The sequence below is a fragment of the Oryza brachyantha genome, chromosome 3, assembly GCF_000231095.2.
Source record: "Oryza brachyantha chromosome 3, ObraRS2, whole genome shotgun sequence".
Lineage (NCBI taxonomy): Eukaryota > Viridiplantae > Streptophyta > Magnoliopsida > Poales > Poaceae > Oryza > Oryza brachyantha.
This window is the reverse complement of record NC_023165.2, coordinates 26,644,458-26,660,834: the sequence shown is the minus strand read 5'-3', so window position 1 is coordinate 26,660,834 and position 16,377 is coordinate 26,644,458. Positions and strand designations below refer to the sequence as shown.

General features: G+C 41.8%; 3 protein-coding genes across 5 annotated transcripts; 1 reads left to right on the top strand and 2 right to left on the bottom strand.

The window, feature by feature from the left end:
- Positions 1 to 5,305: 5,305 nt before the first annotated feature.
- Positions 5,306 to 6,032, bottom strand: LOC121053988 (vegetative cell wall protein gp1-like). The gene has a single exon (XM_040522750.1). It carries the CDS (start codon positions 5,980 to 5,982, stop codon positions 5,494 to 5,496), a length of 489 nt encoding a protein of 162 aa, XP_040378684.1. The 5' UTR covers positions 5,983 to 6,032; the 3' UTR covers positions 5,306 to 5,493.
- Positions 6,033 to 7,948: 1,916 nt separating this feature from the next.
- Positions 7,949 to 9,854, bottom strand: LOC102711057 (formin-2-like). 2 transcript variants are annotated; one of them, XM_040521628.1, is made up of 2 exons: positions 9,285 to 9,852; positions 7,949 to 9,095 (listed from the first exon to the last, which is right to left on the bottom strand). In XM_040521628.1, exons 1-2 carry the CDS (start codon positions 9,582 to 9,584, stop codon positions 8,226 to 8,228), a joined length of 1,170 nt encoding a protein of 389 aa, XP_040377562.1. In that variant the 5' UTR covers positions 9,585 to 9,852; the 3' UTR covers positions 7,949 to 8,225. The 2 variants fall into 2 exon arrangements, with proteins under 2 accessions (XP_040377562.1, XP_040377561.1); XM_040521627.1 differs by having other exon boundaries at positions 7,949 to 9,854.
- A 3,192-nt stretch (positions 9,855 to 13,046) lies between these two features.
- Positions 13,047 to 15,895, top strand: LOC102721999 (reticulon-like protein B8). 2 transcript variants are annotated; one of them, XM_006650619.3, is made up of 6 exons: positions 13,047 to 13,173; positions 14,463 to 14,655; positions 14,731 to 14,911; positions 15,003 to 15,144; positions 15,298 to 15,367; positions 15,530 to 15,895. In XM_006650619.3, the coding sequence occupies exons 2-6, from the start codon at positions 14,475 to 14,477 to the stop codon at positions 15,697 to 15,699; spliced, it is 744 nt and encodes a 247-aa protein (XP_006650682.1). In that variant the 5' UTR covers positions 13,047 to 13,173; positions 14,463 to 14,474; the 3' UTR covers positions 15,700 to 15,895. The 2 variants fall into 2 exon arrangements, with proteins under 2 accessions (XP_006650682.1, XP_015691153.1); XM_015835667.2 differs by lacking the exon at positions 13,047 to 13,173 and adding an exon at positions 13,512 to 13,596.
- Positions 15,896 to 16,377: the final 482 nt, after the last annotated feature.

Sequence of the window (16,377 nt, the reverse complement as noted above, 5' to 3'; positions counted from 1 at the left end):
ATAGTATTGAGGATATAAGACCAAAAAAATGTCATTAGTTGAGCAGACAATGAATTCATGACAGATTACAACTAATTTACAGAGTTCAAGAGAAATTATCACAGTGAGACCACTAAAATTGGCACATGTTGGAATGTTTAATGCCCTCACTTTGCATGCTACATACGTTATAGTACAGAAAAAAAAATACTTACATGTTTTCATAATGAAAACCACTATTTTAGCATAGTACTTATAACATCAGTAACTTGTTCAGTACATAGTGAGGATTTTGATTAGGCTAACTGAAATCCTACATTGTCGTATATACAACAATGAACACTGCGAACACTTCAACATAGACGTGGAACCATCTTCCTCGTTGTCCTCTTAGTCATTTTTACCTTTATTAGAGGATCAACATTACTGGTTCGTGTGTAAATATATTCCCCTGGAGTATGTACACTATTGAGTTAGATATCGTAGGAGTAAAACTGTGTACTAGTAGGAAAGGCTTGCATATGTATGTTTTTTTGGAAGCAATTTATATAACTATACAAGTAACATGTGCATTTTATCTTGAATTGATAAAAGGAAAGGCTTCTATGTATATTAATCAATCGTCTATATACAGATTAATTCATGCTGAAGGCTATGATGTCGAACCCAATGATCAGTCATATTTTCAGCAATGATTACTCGGGACCTATATCAAATCAAACATCCAAACCCATCACATCTCCAACATATCGCCCGACCAAAAACAATGCTGACTGAACACATTCCATGACGAATTACTCCCTCCGTATTTTTATGTATGACACCGTTGACTTTTAGAATCACGTTTGACCATTCGTCTTATTCAAAATTTATATCCAAATATGCAAAATTATAATGTATAATTAAAGTTTCTATAATAATAAATCATATTATAACAAAATAATTAATAATTATATATTTTTTGAATAAGACGAATGGTCAAACGTGGACCTAAAAGTCAACGACGTCATATAAAAAAATATGAAAGGAGTATTTATGTACAGAGAAGAATGACGATCAACAAAGACGAAAGATTTGCGCACCAATATAAATCCACGCCAATCGAACGTCAATCTAAAAGGAAGATGTGCATATGAAACAAATAAAGAGATATTCAGAACCAACAACGTTGCTCCTCACAGCAGAGCCCCTTTCCTCAGGTGATGAGCATGGTCCTCTACCAACGAACGCATGCACAATCCAACTATATCATGTATAAATAATTGTGAAACAATAATTTGTTTTTGATACCAGACCACACTTAGCTTATTTTTGCACATGTGTGTATAATTTGGGGGAAACTTAGGGACAATCCTAAGATAAAATGTTCTTCCAAATCTTTCGAGAGTCAAACAAGATTATTATATAGGTTATTTTAGGAAGGTACTGGTGGTAGAAAAATACGTTGCATACACGAAAATGGTGAATAATGATGCTTGATGCCTTGAAGGATACCATGCCAAGTATTGCACACCACTAGAATTGGAGATACGCATAAAATTCTTTCTGACTTCTGAGGGGGCCATGACCAAAAATGATCCCCTTCCTCAATTCAGTTTGCTTCATCATATAAGAACAAGACCACTCACACAGCTACCCTGATGGTTGTACTTCTGCTGCTGAAATCACAAGAGCATGTCATCAAGCTCATGATTGTACTGGTTTAAGTGGTAGTTTTATTTTCTTTATTTTAGAGAAAAGTACTATTAATAATTTGACAGAAAGTGCTGAGTTTTGTTCCCCTTGAAATTGGCTGCAAAATCACTCCTATCATATCAGTTCAAAGAATCTGAAAATGGTGCTCCAAAAACATCTTCTTCTTCTTTTTTCTGAAACGAAACACGGGAGCATACGATTCCTTTGGAGCAATGCGAGTTAGAGCAGGTATAATAGCAGACTATAAGCCAGCTATAAATATGTTTTAAGAAGGTAAGAGAGGAGAGAAGGACAGCGGGCTACTAAGATATATGTGTATATGACATGTAGCACCAGATATTTATTGTGTAGTACTCCCTCCATATTTTTTTATATGATGCCGTTGACTTTTAGATCCACGTTTGACCATTCCTCTTATTCAAAAAAATTATATAATTATGAATTATTTTGTTATAATATGATTTATTATTATAGGAACTTTAAGTATGCATTATAATTTTGTATATTTGGATATAAATTTTGAATAAGACGAATGGTTAAACGTAATCCTAAAAATCAACGGTATCATAAAAAAATATGGAGGGAGTATATGTTTATAGGTAACTATTGTATGAATTAACTATTAAGTTGACTATAGATGATTTAGAGGCAGCAGCTGAGTACACGATTGAACTTGCTCTTAGCATTCGGAATAAGTTGAAACGACATGCGCTCTACTTGCATCTGGCTAGCTAGCTAGCCGATGGAATAATCTGAAAGCGATACGTGCCCCAACATCCAAAGCCATCGGAAAGCAACTGTAGCATTTGGACCAGAGCTTAGCTTAGCTTACCTTGGGGCTCTCTCTAGCTTAGCCTCGTCTACTACCAGTAGGGATGGCCGTGGGTCGACCCGTGGATATTTTAGAATCGATTATAGTTCAACTAAATAAACTAAATTTCATTTTGTAGTGAAACTTAGTTTATTTTGTTGAACTAGAACTGACCCTAAACTACCCGTGGATCGATCCATGTCCATCCTTAACTACCAGTCAAGCTCCTCTGGATCATTCCATTCTGACGTCTTCCGTTTCCTGTTCCTTTCTGCTGTTGTGAACTTCTGGTGAAAAAAACATATGGAGTTTTTGTTTTTCTTCTTGGGATGCAGCCACTGTGCTGTGATCTTGAGCCAGGTGAGTTTGAGCCAATGGGAGCCCAGATGTAGATTACAGGGCAGTACCTTCTCATCCTCAGAGAGGATATGCAGGGTGTCCCATTCTTATGCAGACAAAGAGCTCAGATAGCTTAAGCTCTTTGCTGACAGCAACATCTCATCCATAGATGTCAGTAACTAAGGTCCAAAAAATGGCCTGCAAATATTTTATTGAAATTTCACTTTTTTGTTTAGTATTACCTCCATTTTTTTAATAGATGGTACTATCAACTTTTAAACACGTTGTCTGATCATTAATTTTATTTAAAACATTAGTCCAAATATACAAGACTGTAGGTCATAGTAGTTGATAAAATAAGTTGCAGCAAAATAAATAATGGTTGCATAGTCTTTTAGTAAAACATATACTCAAACACTATGTCTAAGAGTCAACAATATTATCTAATGAATAAAGTGGTAGAGCCCATAGGCTATCTATGGGATGTTTTGTCATTATTAAGACAATACCTCGAAATATCATATTTTTTATGTAAAAACTTGGTACCTTCGATTAATAAGTTAGCTTGAGATACCATATTTTTACGTTTAAATTTTAATAACTCTAGATATTTTTTAAGAATGATATAATATTTTATGAATTTATGCACCCTTAACTTTTCTTTTATGTTTATACTTATAAGTCAAAATTTAATTTTTCAATCTTAAATTTAGAGTTGATTTTAAGAGTTATTTTTATATTAGTTTATTTTTTACCTTAGCTTTTATATGAAAAGAACATGTAAATAAAATATTTATTTATATTTTTTTTAAAATATATCGTTTGAACTATCACCACACCCCCACAGTATCTTTTGGAAGCGGACCAAGGCCAATTGGCTGTGTGCTCAAGTTGTTGGGCTATAACATCGGTAACTTTTCGTTCAAGGGCCAGGACGAGATACAGCTGAGTTATCACCTGGGCTTTCTGCGGCAGCCCAACTTTTCTCACAGACAAGGCAATTTCTCATTAAAAATATTTCTATAAAGGATCAAAAACATATTTTAGTTGGAATTTAAAAAACAGAGAGAGGGCGACCATACGGATGTTTTTTATGGAGAGGGTGCGTTATTAATTAGCTAGGAACACACAATCGTTTTTACAACTAGGATTTTTTTTGGGTTACATGGAAGATGAGTTTGCACCCTAGCTAAGAGCAACTCTAACAGTTTACCATCCCTTCTTTCCATCCTTGATTTTTTTTGATAATTTGAGAAAAAACAATCTCCAATGGTTTGCCATCCCTCCTCCTCATCCTTACCAAGTTCACATAATCCCTTCCTTTAGCGCGCATATATAATATGGGTGTTTGTGATCTACGTGTATTCAATTGCGCCGATATATGACAAACTATTGGAGATTGATCTTTTTTATCTTTACCATAATATTTGGGAGTTGTCAAACTCCAAGATTTTGAAAACAAAAAATCCCAACCGGTTGAAGTTGCTCAATAGTCAAAACTGAATCTTTCTAGTCAAACCTCAATTAAAACTAAATTTCATCAAATCCCGAAAATACACCGCTGCGCGTGATACGGACGATGCAGAGTGAAATTCGATCATGTAAAGGAAAATAAATAAATCTACCTATAACACCACACTATTTTTTAAAAGTATTTATCTTTTCTTGCGTTGTATAGGTAAGTATAAGCCAAGAGTCTGACTCCGGTGCATTTTATTGGTAGTAGAATTTATCCATACCGTTGGTCTATTTTTATTTATGATGATTGTGATTAAATTATACTACCAACAATAGTAGTAGAAATTTGAAGGGGTAATAGCGTCCTTTTTATTGTGATCTTTATTGCAAAAAAAATAAAATTACAAAATAATGCTAATCAAGTAATTAACAAAGTAAAAAAATACAATTTTTCTATTGATAGTATAATATTACCAGTAAAATACACTGGAGAGTTGCCCATAAGCGAAACAATGAGTCATTTACGTTCCAACCTCTGCCTTCTTTTTTTTTTCTTCCCCTGTGTAGCACCCACATTTGGCATTATATCAAAGTTTAAAAGTGCTGAAACACTAAGAAGGAAATGAATTCCCTGTAAAAATAAAACGTAGCCCTTGAAAATGTCGTGAAATAACATAATAACCTGAAAAATAAAACCAAATACATATCCATGTGTCCAATGGCACGGTTTTCCAGCGCATATGCATCGAGTACGTACCCAAAATAATGCAGTAAGATGTTTGACTTTTTAAGTTAGACCATTTATCTTATTTAAAAATTTAGTACAAATATAAAAAATGACAAGTCATGTTTGACCTTGTTTTTTGGACAATGTTAGAGCAGGAGGCCATGAATCTGTCCAGTCTCACCAAGTTTTTTTTTATAATAAAGAGAGTCACAAGCAAAATAAATGATATTTCTATAATTTTTTAAATAAGATAAATAATTAAACATTACAACCAACAAAATCAACATCTCACATTATGAAAGGGAGGAAGTAACAAGCAGCAGAAAACATCACATACAATACAACTGAAATATGCAATCCACATGTACACTCTCGCATGAACACGGCGAGAAATTTGACGTGAAAAAATTCTCATTTTTTGCCTACGGGAAACCTCGGCACCGCCGGGCGCCGCCACCGTGGGCATGGCGAGCGTCGAGCGCACCTACGCCGACGGAGGCGGCGCCAGGAACGGCATGGGCACATTCACGGTCGGGATGGATGGCATCGGCGGCAGCGTCACCTTCGGCACGGCGGGGATGCCGGCGGGCATCGGCGGCAGCGTCACCGCGGGCACGGCGGGGATCGGCGGCAACGACGACGGCACCTTGGGCACGGCGGGGACGGCGGGCATCGGCGGCAGCGCGGCGTTGGGGACAACCGCTGGCGCGGCGGGCATCGGCGGCAGGGCCACCTTGGGCGGCACGGCGGGGATGGCGGGCATCGGCGGCAGCGTCGCCTGCGGCACGGCCGGCATGGGCGGCAGAGCGGTAGGCACGGCGGGGAGGCCAGGGACGGCGGAAGCGGGAGGCGCAGCCGCCGCGGGCGTGTCGGCCAGCATGCGAGCGGCGTAGCACGTGCTGCTGCTGCTGGCTGCCAGCAGAGCGCACGCCATGGCGACCATGGCCAGGAAACTCGCGGTCGAGGAAGCCATTGCAGCCACAATCTACTTCTTCCTCAATGTGATCACAAGGTTTTCTTTTTTTGATCTGTTGCAGTGAGTGCGATGAACACGAGTTAATCTGTGGCAATTTATAAGGCTAAGTACGTAAGATCCGGTTGGATTGGTGGTTGGCCAGAACGATGTGTTGCAGCTGCAACCAAAAAAAAAGTAAGTTCTTTTAATCAACTACGTTTGGTGATCAGAATGCTTCTGCTTGCTAGGATGTTCATCCCAAAAGGAATAATAACAATAGGGGCGAAATTTGTGTGGAGATTAGTTGTAGAGATCGGTTTAATTTGTTTAGATTATTCGTGCAGTGCATCTGCATATGCGTGGCTCGAAATTTCTCTGTTTAGGTGAGGAGCTAAAGCTGCAGCTTCAATCTGTTGAACCATTTTGTTCGTGTCAGCCGTTTTTCAACAAATATTCGTGTCAGTTTCAGGTAGGATCAGCGATGGGGCGGTAGGAACTCAAGCCGTCATTACCACAGTTAAAACTTTTAACTATGAGAGGTTTCGTTAAAATCTTCTAAATTTTTTTATTAAAGATTAATTAAAAACTCTATCTAACCTCTCTATGGCATTTGCTAAATCCAACACCACGGGCCAGTTTTACAAATGACGTCGTCATGAGAAAAAAGAGTTTGTACGTAAGCACGCATGATTGATTTATGAGATTTGCTTTGGTCTAATAAAGTATCTCGAGATATCCAAATCATTTATTCAAATAATTTCTGATTGTTAGATCTAATAGTGTACATCCTATTCAGCTAGATCCAATGGTAAAAAATAATTTGATACCTCGAGATACTTTTTGTTTGTGCAGAGTAAATCTCTTAGATTTATACCTGATGTCCGAAAAAAAGTTCGGCTTATGCTGCGCTGAAAAACGGCTTCAGAAGCCCAGCCCAGCTGCAGTGCTTTCATGACACGGCCTGTACTGACTAGAAACTACATTTTCAGCCCCCAAGATAGGAGTCGCATATAAGCATGAGTGATTTAATTTCCCGACAAGCATATACATATTTCAAATGGCAACAAAAAATTGATTATATCGAGGCACGGTTCTTTTCCGCTGGAAAGTTGACAGACTATAATTCATCTGATCTTGTGATAATTATTTAATGGTACAAACTATTGAATAAAGTACCACAAAGGGAAGCAAGGTGTAGGTACACTCGTTGCTTGCGTACTTAAAAATTATAAAAAAATTAACAAGATAGTTTAATATGAGTTATATTACTCCACCAACATACAAGTTTAAATTCAACTTCTACAAGTTGTAGTAAAAATAACAAAAAAAATTATGAATATACGCATACTTAGTTTTAGTTTTGTTTGTTTTTTTTACAGAAGTTAAATTTAAACTTGCATGTTTGTGGACTGATATAAATCATATTAATCTATCTTGTCAAATTTTTTCATATTTTTATAACTATTTAGATGTCATGCAAGCACACGGGTGTACCTACACCCGTATGCTAAAAATTGTTTCCCTACCACAAAGTTGAAAATTTTGTTTTACAAAATATTTGATTAAATTTGCATATAGAATTTTCTACGGAACTTGATATCCGTAGGCCATGGTGTGTGTGTATATATATGTAAGCTGATTGGTTGGTGTAAGTGTTATATATATTTTTACACTTTAGGGCCAAGATTTTAGTATATTTCTCAAAAAACCTTAGGGTATAAAATTGATATAAGTACATTCTAATTTTTGCAAAGCTGCATCACTGACTATTAGATTGGTTACTACACTAGTGGTTTACTATTTTGTCAGAGTTTGTTTAGATTACATCAGTAACAAATTCTTTATCGATAAACAATTTTGAATGTTCCGTCTATAAGATTACATTCGAAAGTTAAGGATATCTTATTTGCATTATTCTAGCAACAGGATAATTTGAGCAGTCATACCCAATAGTATCCCAATAGGATATATAAACAAGAGAAAGTTCGTAATATACCACGTATAATTTGTTAAAGTTTTGCACACGTACAAAGAGAGTGACACCACAAACATATATACTGATCCATGCATACCGTACACACGTTCAGTACGCATATCCCACTTAACGTAACCAACACATGCAAGGTCATGTACTGTACTTAACACACGTACGTAAGTAGATCGAGCTGCTGGCGTGCAGCCAATGCACACGGACACGGTCAAGGGTATAGTTAAGCCGCCGGAGCCGGCCGGCCAGCGACTGGCGACTCGCCGGGACCGACCTAAGGCACGGCGGGGACGACCGGCGCCGGCAGCGGGACGCCGGGCACGGCCGGCACATCCGGCAGCGGGACGCCCGGCACGGCGGGGAGCGGCGGCAGAGGCACGGTGGGCACGACACCGCCGGTGGCTCCGGGAACTGGCGGCAGTGGCAGGTTCGGAAGTCCTCCGGGCACGGTGGGCAGTGGCACCGTGGGCACCACGCCTCCGGCGGCTCCGGGAACCGGCGGCAGTGGCAGGCTCGGCACTCCGGGCAAGGTGGGCACGACGGCTCCCGGAACTGGCGGCAGTGGCAGGCTTGGCACCACGCCTCCGGCGGCTCCGGGAACTGGCGGCAGTGGCAGGTTCGGAAGTCCTCCGGGCACGGTGGGCAGTGGCACCGTGGGCACCACGCCTCCGGCGGCTCCGGGAACCGGCGGCAGTGGCAGGCTCGGCACTCCGGGCAAGGTGGGCACGACGGCTCCCGGAACTGGCGGCAGTGGCAGGCTTGGCACCACGCCTCCGGCGGCTCCGGGAACTGGCGGCAGTGGCAGGTTCGGAAGTCCTCCGGGCACGGTGGGCAGTGGCACCGTGGGCACCACGCCTCCGGCGGCTCCGGGAACCGGCGGCAGTGGCAGGCTCGGCACTCCGGGCAAGGTGGGCACGACGGCTCCCGGAACTGGCGGCAGTGGCAGGCTTGGCACCACGCCTCCGGCGGCTCCGGGAACTGGCGGCAGTGGCAGGTTCGGAAGTCCTCCGGGCACGGTGGGCAGTGGCACCGTGGGCACCACGCCTCCGGCGGCTCCGGGAACCGGCGGCAGTGGCAGGCTCGGCACTCCGGGCAAGGTGGGCACGACGGCTCCCGGAACTGGCGGCAGTGGCAGGCTTGGCACCACGCCTCCGGCGGCTCCGGGAACTGGCGGCAGTGGCAGGTTCGGAAGTCCTCCGGGCACGGTGGGCAGCGGCACCGTGGGCACCACGCCTCCGGCGGCTCCGGGAACCGGCGGCAGTGGCAGGCTCGGCACTCCGGGCAAGGTGGGCACGACGGCTCCCGGAACTGGCGGCAGTGGCAGGCTTGGCACCACGCCTCCGGCGGCTCCGGGAACTGGCGGCACCGGCAGCTCTGGCACTCCGGGCACCGTGGGGATCGTCGGCACGGTGGGGATGGTCGGGATGGTGGGAACGACCGCCGGCACTCCGGGCACGGTGGGGATCGTCGGCACGGTGGGGATGGTCGGGATCGCGGGCATCGGTACGCCGGGGACGAGTTCCTCGAGGAGGCGCGCCGCCTGGGTCGACGTGGTGCTGGTCCCCAGGAGCAAGACGACGGCCACCACCACTGGCACGGCGAGCGAGCTCCAGGTGGAAGAAGAAGAAGCCATGTGTGCTAGGTCAGCTAGCTCGTCGGTCTTTCTTCGATTAGTTGCTGCTACACTCGCTGTGGAGTGTGGACTGTGGAGGGGGCTATATATAAGCAGCTAGTGAGAGACCCAATGCAAGGCTAATGTAAGTTGGTTGATCAGGCTTCGCTGCATCGCTTGCATGCTGCATTGTTGAATGCTGCAATTTAATCTGTGGTTGAAATAATGGAGGCATCCATGGCGACTTACAGTCCATCAGTTGAACAGAACACTACTCAGCTGGAATGATGCATGACCACCCGAACATAAGACAATGCAACATTGGCCAGAAACTCATTGGTTATTTGCAACTTATATTTACATATTACTGTATATGTCTTGCACCGCATTTGCCTGGTTTTCTTTTTTCTGTGGCTTACATTAATTAATGATGCAAGGTGCCAAAGTGGAATGCGGCCGGTGGTTAGGGACCTTAGGGTGTTTGTGATCAGGGACGACGAACTATATAACAAGAGTGACGCGATGTTCTTGGAGACGGACGAACCTTGCATTGGGTGGCCATGGCTGCTAGCTTAATCCTCCATGATTTCGATCGGCGACAATATATGTAATCTGTGGCTCGAATAGAATGCGGCTCCATTGGCTTTCATTCTCTTGTGCTGGGAGTGAGTTTGTGGTGAGTGCGTGTAGATAGGGGGAGATGATCGACTGTGCAGTGCGCTGGGTGACGATGATTCCGGTATGGGCCATGCGGGGCGGATAGGCTTCCCGACGGCGCCATTGGGCCACGTCAGAACAGGAACGGACCGACGACGGCGCTCGCTCGCTTTGCTTCTCCTCCGGTGGTCCAGCGAGCGTCGTACTCGTACCTTCACATGAGTCGTTGAATGCGGCGCGGCCGACCGGTGTTAATAGGAGTAATTTTACTGGTACATTCTCGATGAATGTAAAATTGCTCGATTAATAGATGTTCTTTTCGTTTTTCTAGTTGACACCATTAATTTTTAGATTTATTTGACTACTTGTTTCATTGATATTAAAACGATATGAATAAAGTAGGTATAAAATGATTAATACCTTCCTTATACCTAGAATTACAATGGGTGTATATATATACATGGATGGGTAATAAATAACCGACACCTGATGTGAGTTCTGAAACATTTATCGTACGGACTACGGAGCTCCCCCGTTCACCGGGCAACACCTCCACGTCGTCGGCGAAGACCGTCACTGGAACAAACTGTGACGTACTCGTCCTGCTCCTTGTCAACGATGAAGCCATTTGACAATGCAAAACCTCGGCGAGCCAAGGTTCAGATTCAGCAGGGCACGCTGTGCGCAGCTCGATCGAATTCCTTCCCAACGTGCTGCACCGGCGCGGCGGAGAAGAGTCCACTGCATGCAGTGGAGAGCCTGTCCAACGTGCACAGGTCACAGGGCGCATAACCTTCTTTTTGGCACTGCTACGATAGGTAAAAATTAATATTTTATTCTAACTTTATAAGATATATTTATCAATTTATATACTTTAACTTGACCTGTGATACACAAATTTATTTCAGAGTTATATATTTTAGTTTTAATTTTATTTTTATAGAATTTCTATTACACATGCTTATAATAAAATTAGATCCGTTCGATTCTAATCCTAAGCAATGGAGAATTATTCGAGGGTACTGGATTGCATAACGACAGCAGTAGGTAACAAACCTTCTCTAATGAGAATATTTGAATAGATCGAGGCTATATCTGTTGGTTAAATGATGTGAATCAGACTCGGCTTACAGTTGAGGGAGGTGATGCGAACTTTTTTCATCTTTGGACCATGTTTCTATCCATTTTCAAATTTGGGTTATCATGTCCACTCGTGCCAAACTGAAAGCTGAACCTGGATGGTCACGACCACCGGAGGCCCGGCACACCGTAGTCGGCAATAAAGGCCCGATTACCAAGCGCAATGGCCGGCGTTGGTGTTGCGTTTGTGGCCGAGGCCAACCTTCTTTTTTTTTTAAATAAAAGTTTTGGTTGAAGGATCGTGCTTGAAGTTAGGAAAAATAGATGCACCGTGAAGGCATGAATTTCACGTGAGAACTCTTGATGAGCGTCGATCGATAATAATTAGTATGAGGAGATGGTGAAGAATAATAATAGGTCATTGCACCGTTCCCGTAAATCTTACAAAGCATATATAAGAGGAAGAAATGCTAAGAGTCAAAATAGAAAATAAGAACTATAGTAGAACCATTAAACTAATTCGAATATATTGCATGATAAAATTTAGATCATTCACATGACAAATTGCAATCTTCAGCCATCGGAACTCTCGCCATTGCCACTTGCCAAATATTCATATTCTCGCTTTTCTTTATGCTTATAAACCAAAACTTGAATTTCAACATTAAATTTTGAATTTCAACATTAAATCAAAGTTAATTTTAAGTTTTTTCGTGCTTTATTTTTTAGGTTTTGTTATATATATATAATTTTTATTTACAAATAACTTTCTATTTGTAAATATATTATTTTCTTTTTTCACTCAAAAAAGCCAAATGTAACAAGCTGCCATCGGCCATGACCAGACTACTTGGTCACCACACTGCTCACCTCTCTTTTCATCTCATTAAAGGTGATTGTTTGTTTTTCTCTGAAAAAAAGCCAGATGTCATATTTATAACTAAAAATAATTTATAAATAAAACTTTTATATATGTTCTTAATGATCTAAAATCAAGACTGAAAAATAAACAACAGTGCAAAAACTTAAAATCAACTTTAAATTTAAATTTTGGTTTATAAGTATAAGTGAAAGTGAAGTGATGAGGATGGTTGTGTGCACTGTCGTTTCAATATTCACTCTCATGTGATGTGACTTATTGTTTTTGGTCATAAATTGCGATGCTTCTCAAATGTATAAATTTCATATGACCATTCTGCAATGTGCAAGTCCTATTCCTCCCAATTTCTTTTAGTTGCTCACGTGCTCTATAAATCTACTAAATTCATACCAACGAGCTTGGCAGTTGACACCCCCAATCATGTCACTCTTTTTTTTCCCTAGATAAGGACACCCACGTGGAGTGTAAACTGTGTTTAAACTTGTATTTTGGCCCCATCAAATAATCCGTCAATTATTTTTCGAATCAGCAACCTGGCGATTTGCTCAACGCAAACAAACAGCACCAATAAAATAAAAGGCGAAAAAAATAAATCCTTTGGAACGGACCACTTCACACTTCCCTCGTGCTTCATGCAAAAACACTTTCTTTTTCCAAATGACGCACGCCGACGGTGACATTCTCTTGCACACGGGCCCCACCATGAATATCCCTCATTCATGGCCCACATGTAAGCGACACAGACCGGAGTAGCCCGGGTGCACGTAGCGCTTGAACCTCTCGTGGGACCCGCCGCGCACCCGCCCGCTCGTCTCTCCTGGGGTAATTGCTACGGGTACTAGTGCTAAATCCCCTCGAAACAAACACTTCCACCCATCTACTCTCTCTCTCTACTTTGAATACTTGCTCTTGCTGCTGGCGATCGTTCGTCTCCGAGGGGCTCGCTCGAGAGCGTCCGTCGCTTCGTTCATCTGCTGCCGCAGTTTCCCTTCGGTATGATCGATCTGCTGCAACCTTTGCTCTCTTGGTTGGTTCGAGCTCTGCTCTCCTCTGCTGGGTTTGCTACTAGGGTGTGGCGATGTGGAATCTTTCTGTGCAGCGGATTTAGATTTTTCCTTTTCGGCCATCCTTTTGCTGAAAGAGAGAATCTTGGCCTCTTGGGACTCCACTGAATGAGAAAGGTAGAATTTTTTTTTCAGGTTTAGGAGATCTGGGGAAGGGGTGGATTGCTTCTCGAGCTTATTTGATTGGTGGTTGATCGTTGAGCGGTTGATTGCTTGCTCGACTTCTTTTTTTGGTTTTCGGGTGGGGTTTTGAAGGCAGTTGTCTTGTGAATGCTGTGATTCTGTGAGGGTCTTGCTGAAGGGAGAGGAGCGGTTGCAGATCAATTCTGGTTTCTGATTATGCTTATTTAAGGTCAGGCGAGATATGATGTTTTTTCGGTCGGAAATCGAAGGTTTTTTTATGGTCGATGTTTGATTTCCATCAAGGAGACAGTTTAGGTTAGGATTTGTCCAGTAGATGAGGGTATTCCTCAGTGTATTTGGAAATAGGATCTCCTTTGAACTTTGAAGCGAGTCCCCCGAGTTTTTTTTTTTTTGAGACGATTCCCCAATTTTGCTATACTGTAGCAAACAAATGGAACAATCAACTGCACAGTACTGTGCAAAGTACAAGGCTATAAAGGATTTTGGTGGAAATGGTCCACTATCTCTCTTGTTTGCTCGACATCTTTCAAAAAGTTGATTTTTCAGCGAATGCTTGTCAAATTACAGGCCTGAATGGAGGATCTTATATTGTTCAGATACTAAGCTTTAGTCAGAAATAAGGAGGATTGCTCCATGAGCTGATGATTGCTGAGACTTCAGAGTTCTGTGGATATCCTACCAAACTATAACAACATTAAGTCTTTTTATATGCTTTAACCTGAAATGTTGAATGTGTAGTTCCAGTGAACTCGGTCAACAAGCACATTGGCCCTAATTTTAACTAGACTTGGAAATTAATTTTGTACTCTCCCCATTTCAAAATTTTATTGCTCTGTTAATACATCATTTGTGTGACACAAAAGTACAATCACAAGAAAGTACATTTGAATATGATTATAATACTATCAACTTTGTGTCATAAAAATATAATATAATAGAGTAATCTTTGGTTAAACTCTTGTTCTAACGAAACAAAATTAGCACCACATTTTGAAATGGAGGGAGTATTTCACTGGTCTTTCTTCTCATCTGCGTTTTTTGCCATGATGTATAACATATCTTTGTGCTCTGCAGAGCTAAAAAAAGATGTCTGAACATTCGGAGAGTGCAACAGAAAAAATCATGAGCAACATCATGGATACCATTGCCGAGAACCTTCCTAAGCAGAAGTCTGGGAAGTTCGATTTAGGTTCTGCCTCTGACAAAATGAGGGACAAGCTGTTTGGTCGTCAGAAGACCATTCATCGAGCTCTGGGTGGTGGAAAGCGTATGTGATCTTCTTATGTTTATATAGTGTTTTCTTTGTGTAGCCATGCGTGATTCTCGCTGTTTGTGCTTGTAGCTGCTGATGTGTTGTTATGGAGGAACAAGAAGATATCTTCCAGTGTTCTGGCACTTGCAACAGCAATTTGGGTTTTCTTTGAGTGGCTTGACTACCACTTCCTAACAATTGTTTCTTTTGCCCTTGTTCTTGGAATGGTTGTCCAGTTTGTGTGGTCCAACTTCTCAAGTGCGCTAAGCGGGTATGGAACTGACAGAGCATCTGAATAGTGTATGCATATCCCCTAACAATCCTTCATATTATCATAAAAAATGCCTTCTGCATCTTTTTAGATCTCCTTCTAAAGTACCCCGTGTTGAGCTACCAGAAGAGCTGTTTGTGAACACTGCAGTTGCAATTGGTACACAAGTAAACAAGTTCTTGAGTTTTCTTCAGGATGTGTCTTGTGAAAGAAACTTGAAGCACTTTGTGCTGGTATGTGGACCTTCATTAGTTTCTTTCTGTACTCCATAAACATCATCAACATATTAAATTGATAAAGAATGAAACCCCAAAGATGCAAAGAAAACTGTTCTATTTGTTTAGAACTGACACTTTATGCCTATGTCAAACTATGTTTCCTTCCAGGCAATCGTTGGACTGTGGGCTGCAGCTGCTATTGGGGGCTGGTGCAATTTCCTAACTGTCATTTACATCGGTAAGAGGCTGCTACTTCAAACTTTCTTCCATGACAGAATCGCTCTCTCTCTCTCCCTCTGAAACTCAGAATTGCCATGTTTTCGCTATTTTCTGAATGTATGCAGTCCACAGAATTGGAGATAAATGACACTGATATTTCATATTTGATTACCTGGAACAGGATTTGTTTGCGCTCACACACTACCTGTGCTCTATGAGAAGTACGAAGATCAAGTTGATGATTTCCTTTACAACATTCTTGGCCTGCTGCGTGACCAGTACCAGAAACTTGATCAGGGTGTCTTGAGCAAGATACCGAAGGGGAACATGAAGTTCAAGAAGAGCGAGTAGATTATCTGGGTTCTATGATTAGAACAATCACAGATTAGCGGGGCTTCATTAATGGAATGAATCATGAACTTGTGCCGTGCTATGCTGTGTATTGCAGACATTGGTTGTCAGTTGTCATTGAGAGCTGCATGCTTTCCTGAACGGGGGCGCTCATTAGCTGCCATCTGAATTAATATTTCAACCTCTTTGTCATGCATTTCTTGTGTTAAAGTGGTTCGATTAAGTTTTGCTATTGTTTTCACTAGTGGAGCTGAACCAATTAATGAATTACTGGTAGTGAAATCACCATATTTCATTTGAAAAATGAGAAATTAAAAGAACTAATATCATTATGCTTCTAGATGAATATAGCCACTCATAACTCCTGGTACTGCTGAACTTTGAACTCTGGATCACTATGCTGTGTTCTGTCCACACTGAATTTATCTCAGGCAGTCAGGCCATGTTCAAAATCGGTTCCAATGGTGCCGAATAGAAGTGAATCCACCAAGGTTGATTCAAGCTTATGTGCAGTGAAATCTTTCTGCACCATGCTAGATTACTGAATACTCAACGAGGTTGATACATTTTAGGTGGCATTGCATTGCACTGCACACCTTCCACATGCCATTCTCAAATGCTGGAGCTTGGAGCAATCAGATTATCATAATGAAATGAGGATGCAGGTCACCATGATTC

Excerpts from the sequence above, each read along its gene's own strand:
- LOC121053988 (XM_040522750.1), bottom strand. The coding sequence starts at position 5,982 with ATGGCTTCCTCGACCGCGAGTTTCCTGGCCATGGTCGCCATGGCGTGC.
- LOC102711057 (XM_040521627.1), bottom strand. The coding sequence starts at position 9,584 with ATGGCTTCTTCTTCTTCCACCTGGAGCTCGCTCGCCGTGCCAGTGGTG.
- LOC102721999 (XM_006650619.3), top strand. The coding sequence starts at position 14,475 with ATGTCTGAACATTCGGAGAGTGCAACAGAAAAAATCATGAGCAACATC. Across the intron at positions 14,912-15,002 it reads TTCTCAAGTGCGCTAAGCGG|ATCTCCTTCTAAAGTACCCC; the intron begins GTATGGAACTGA and ends GCATCTTTTTAG. Across the intron at positions 15,145-15,297 it reads ACTTGAAGCACTTTGTGCTG|GCAATCGTTGGACTGTGGGC; the intron begins GTATGTGGACCT and ends GTTTCCTTCCAG.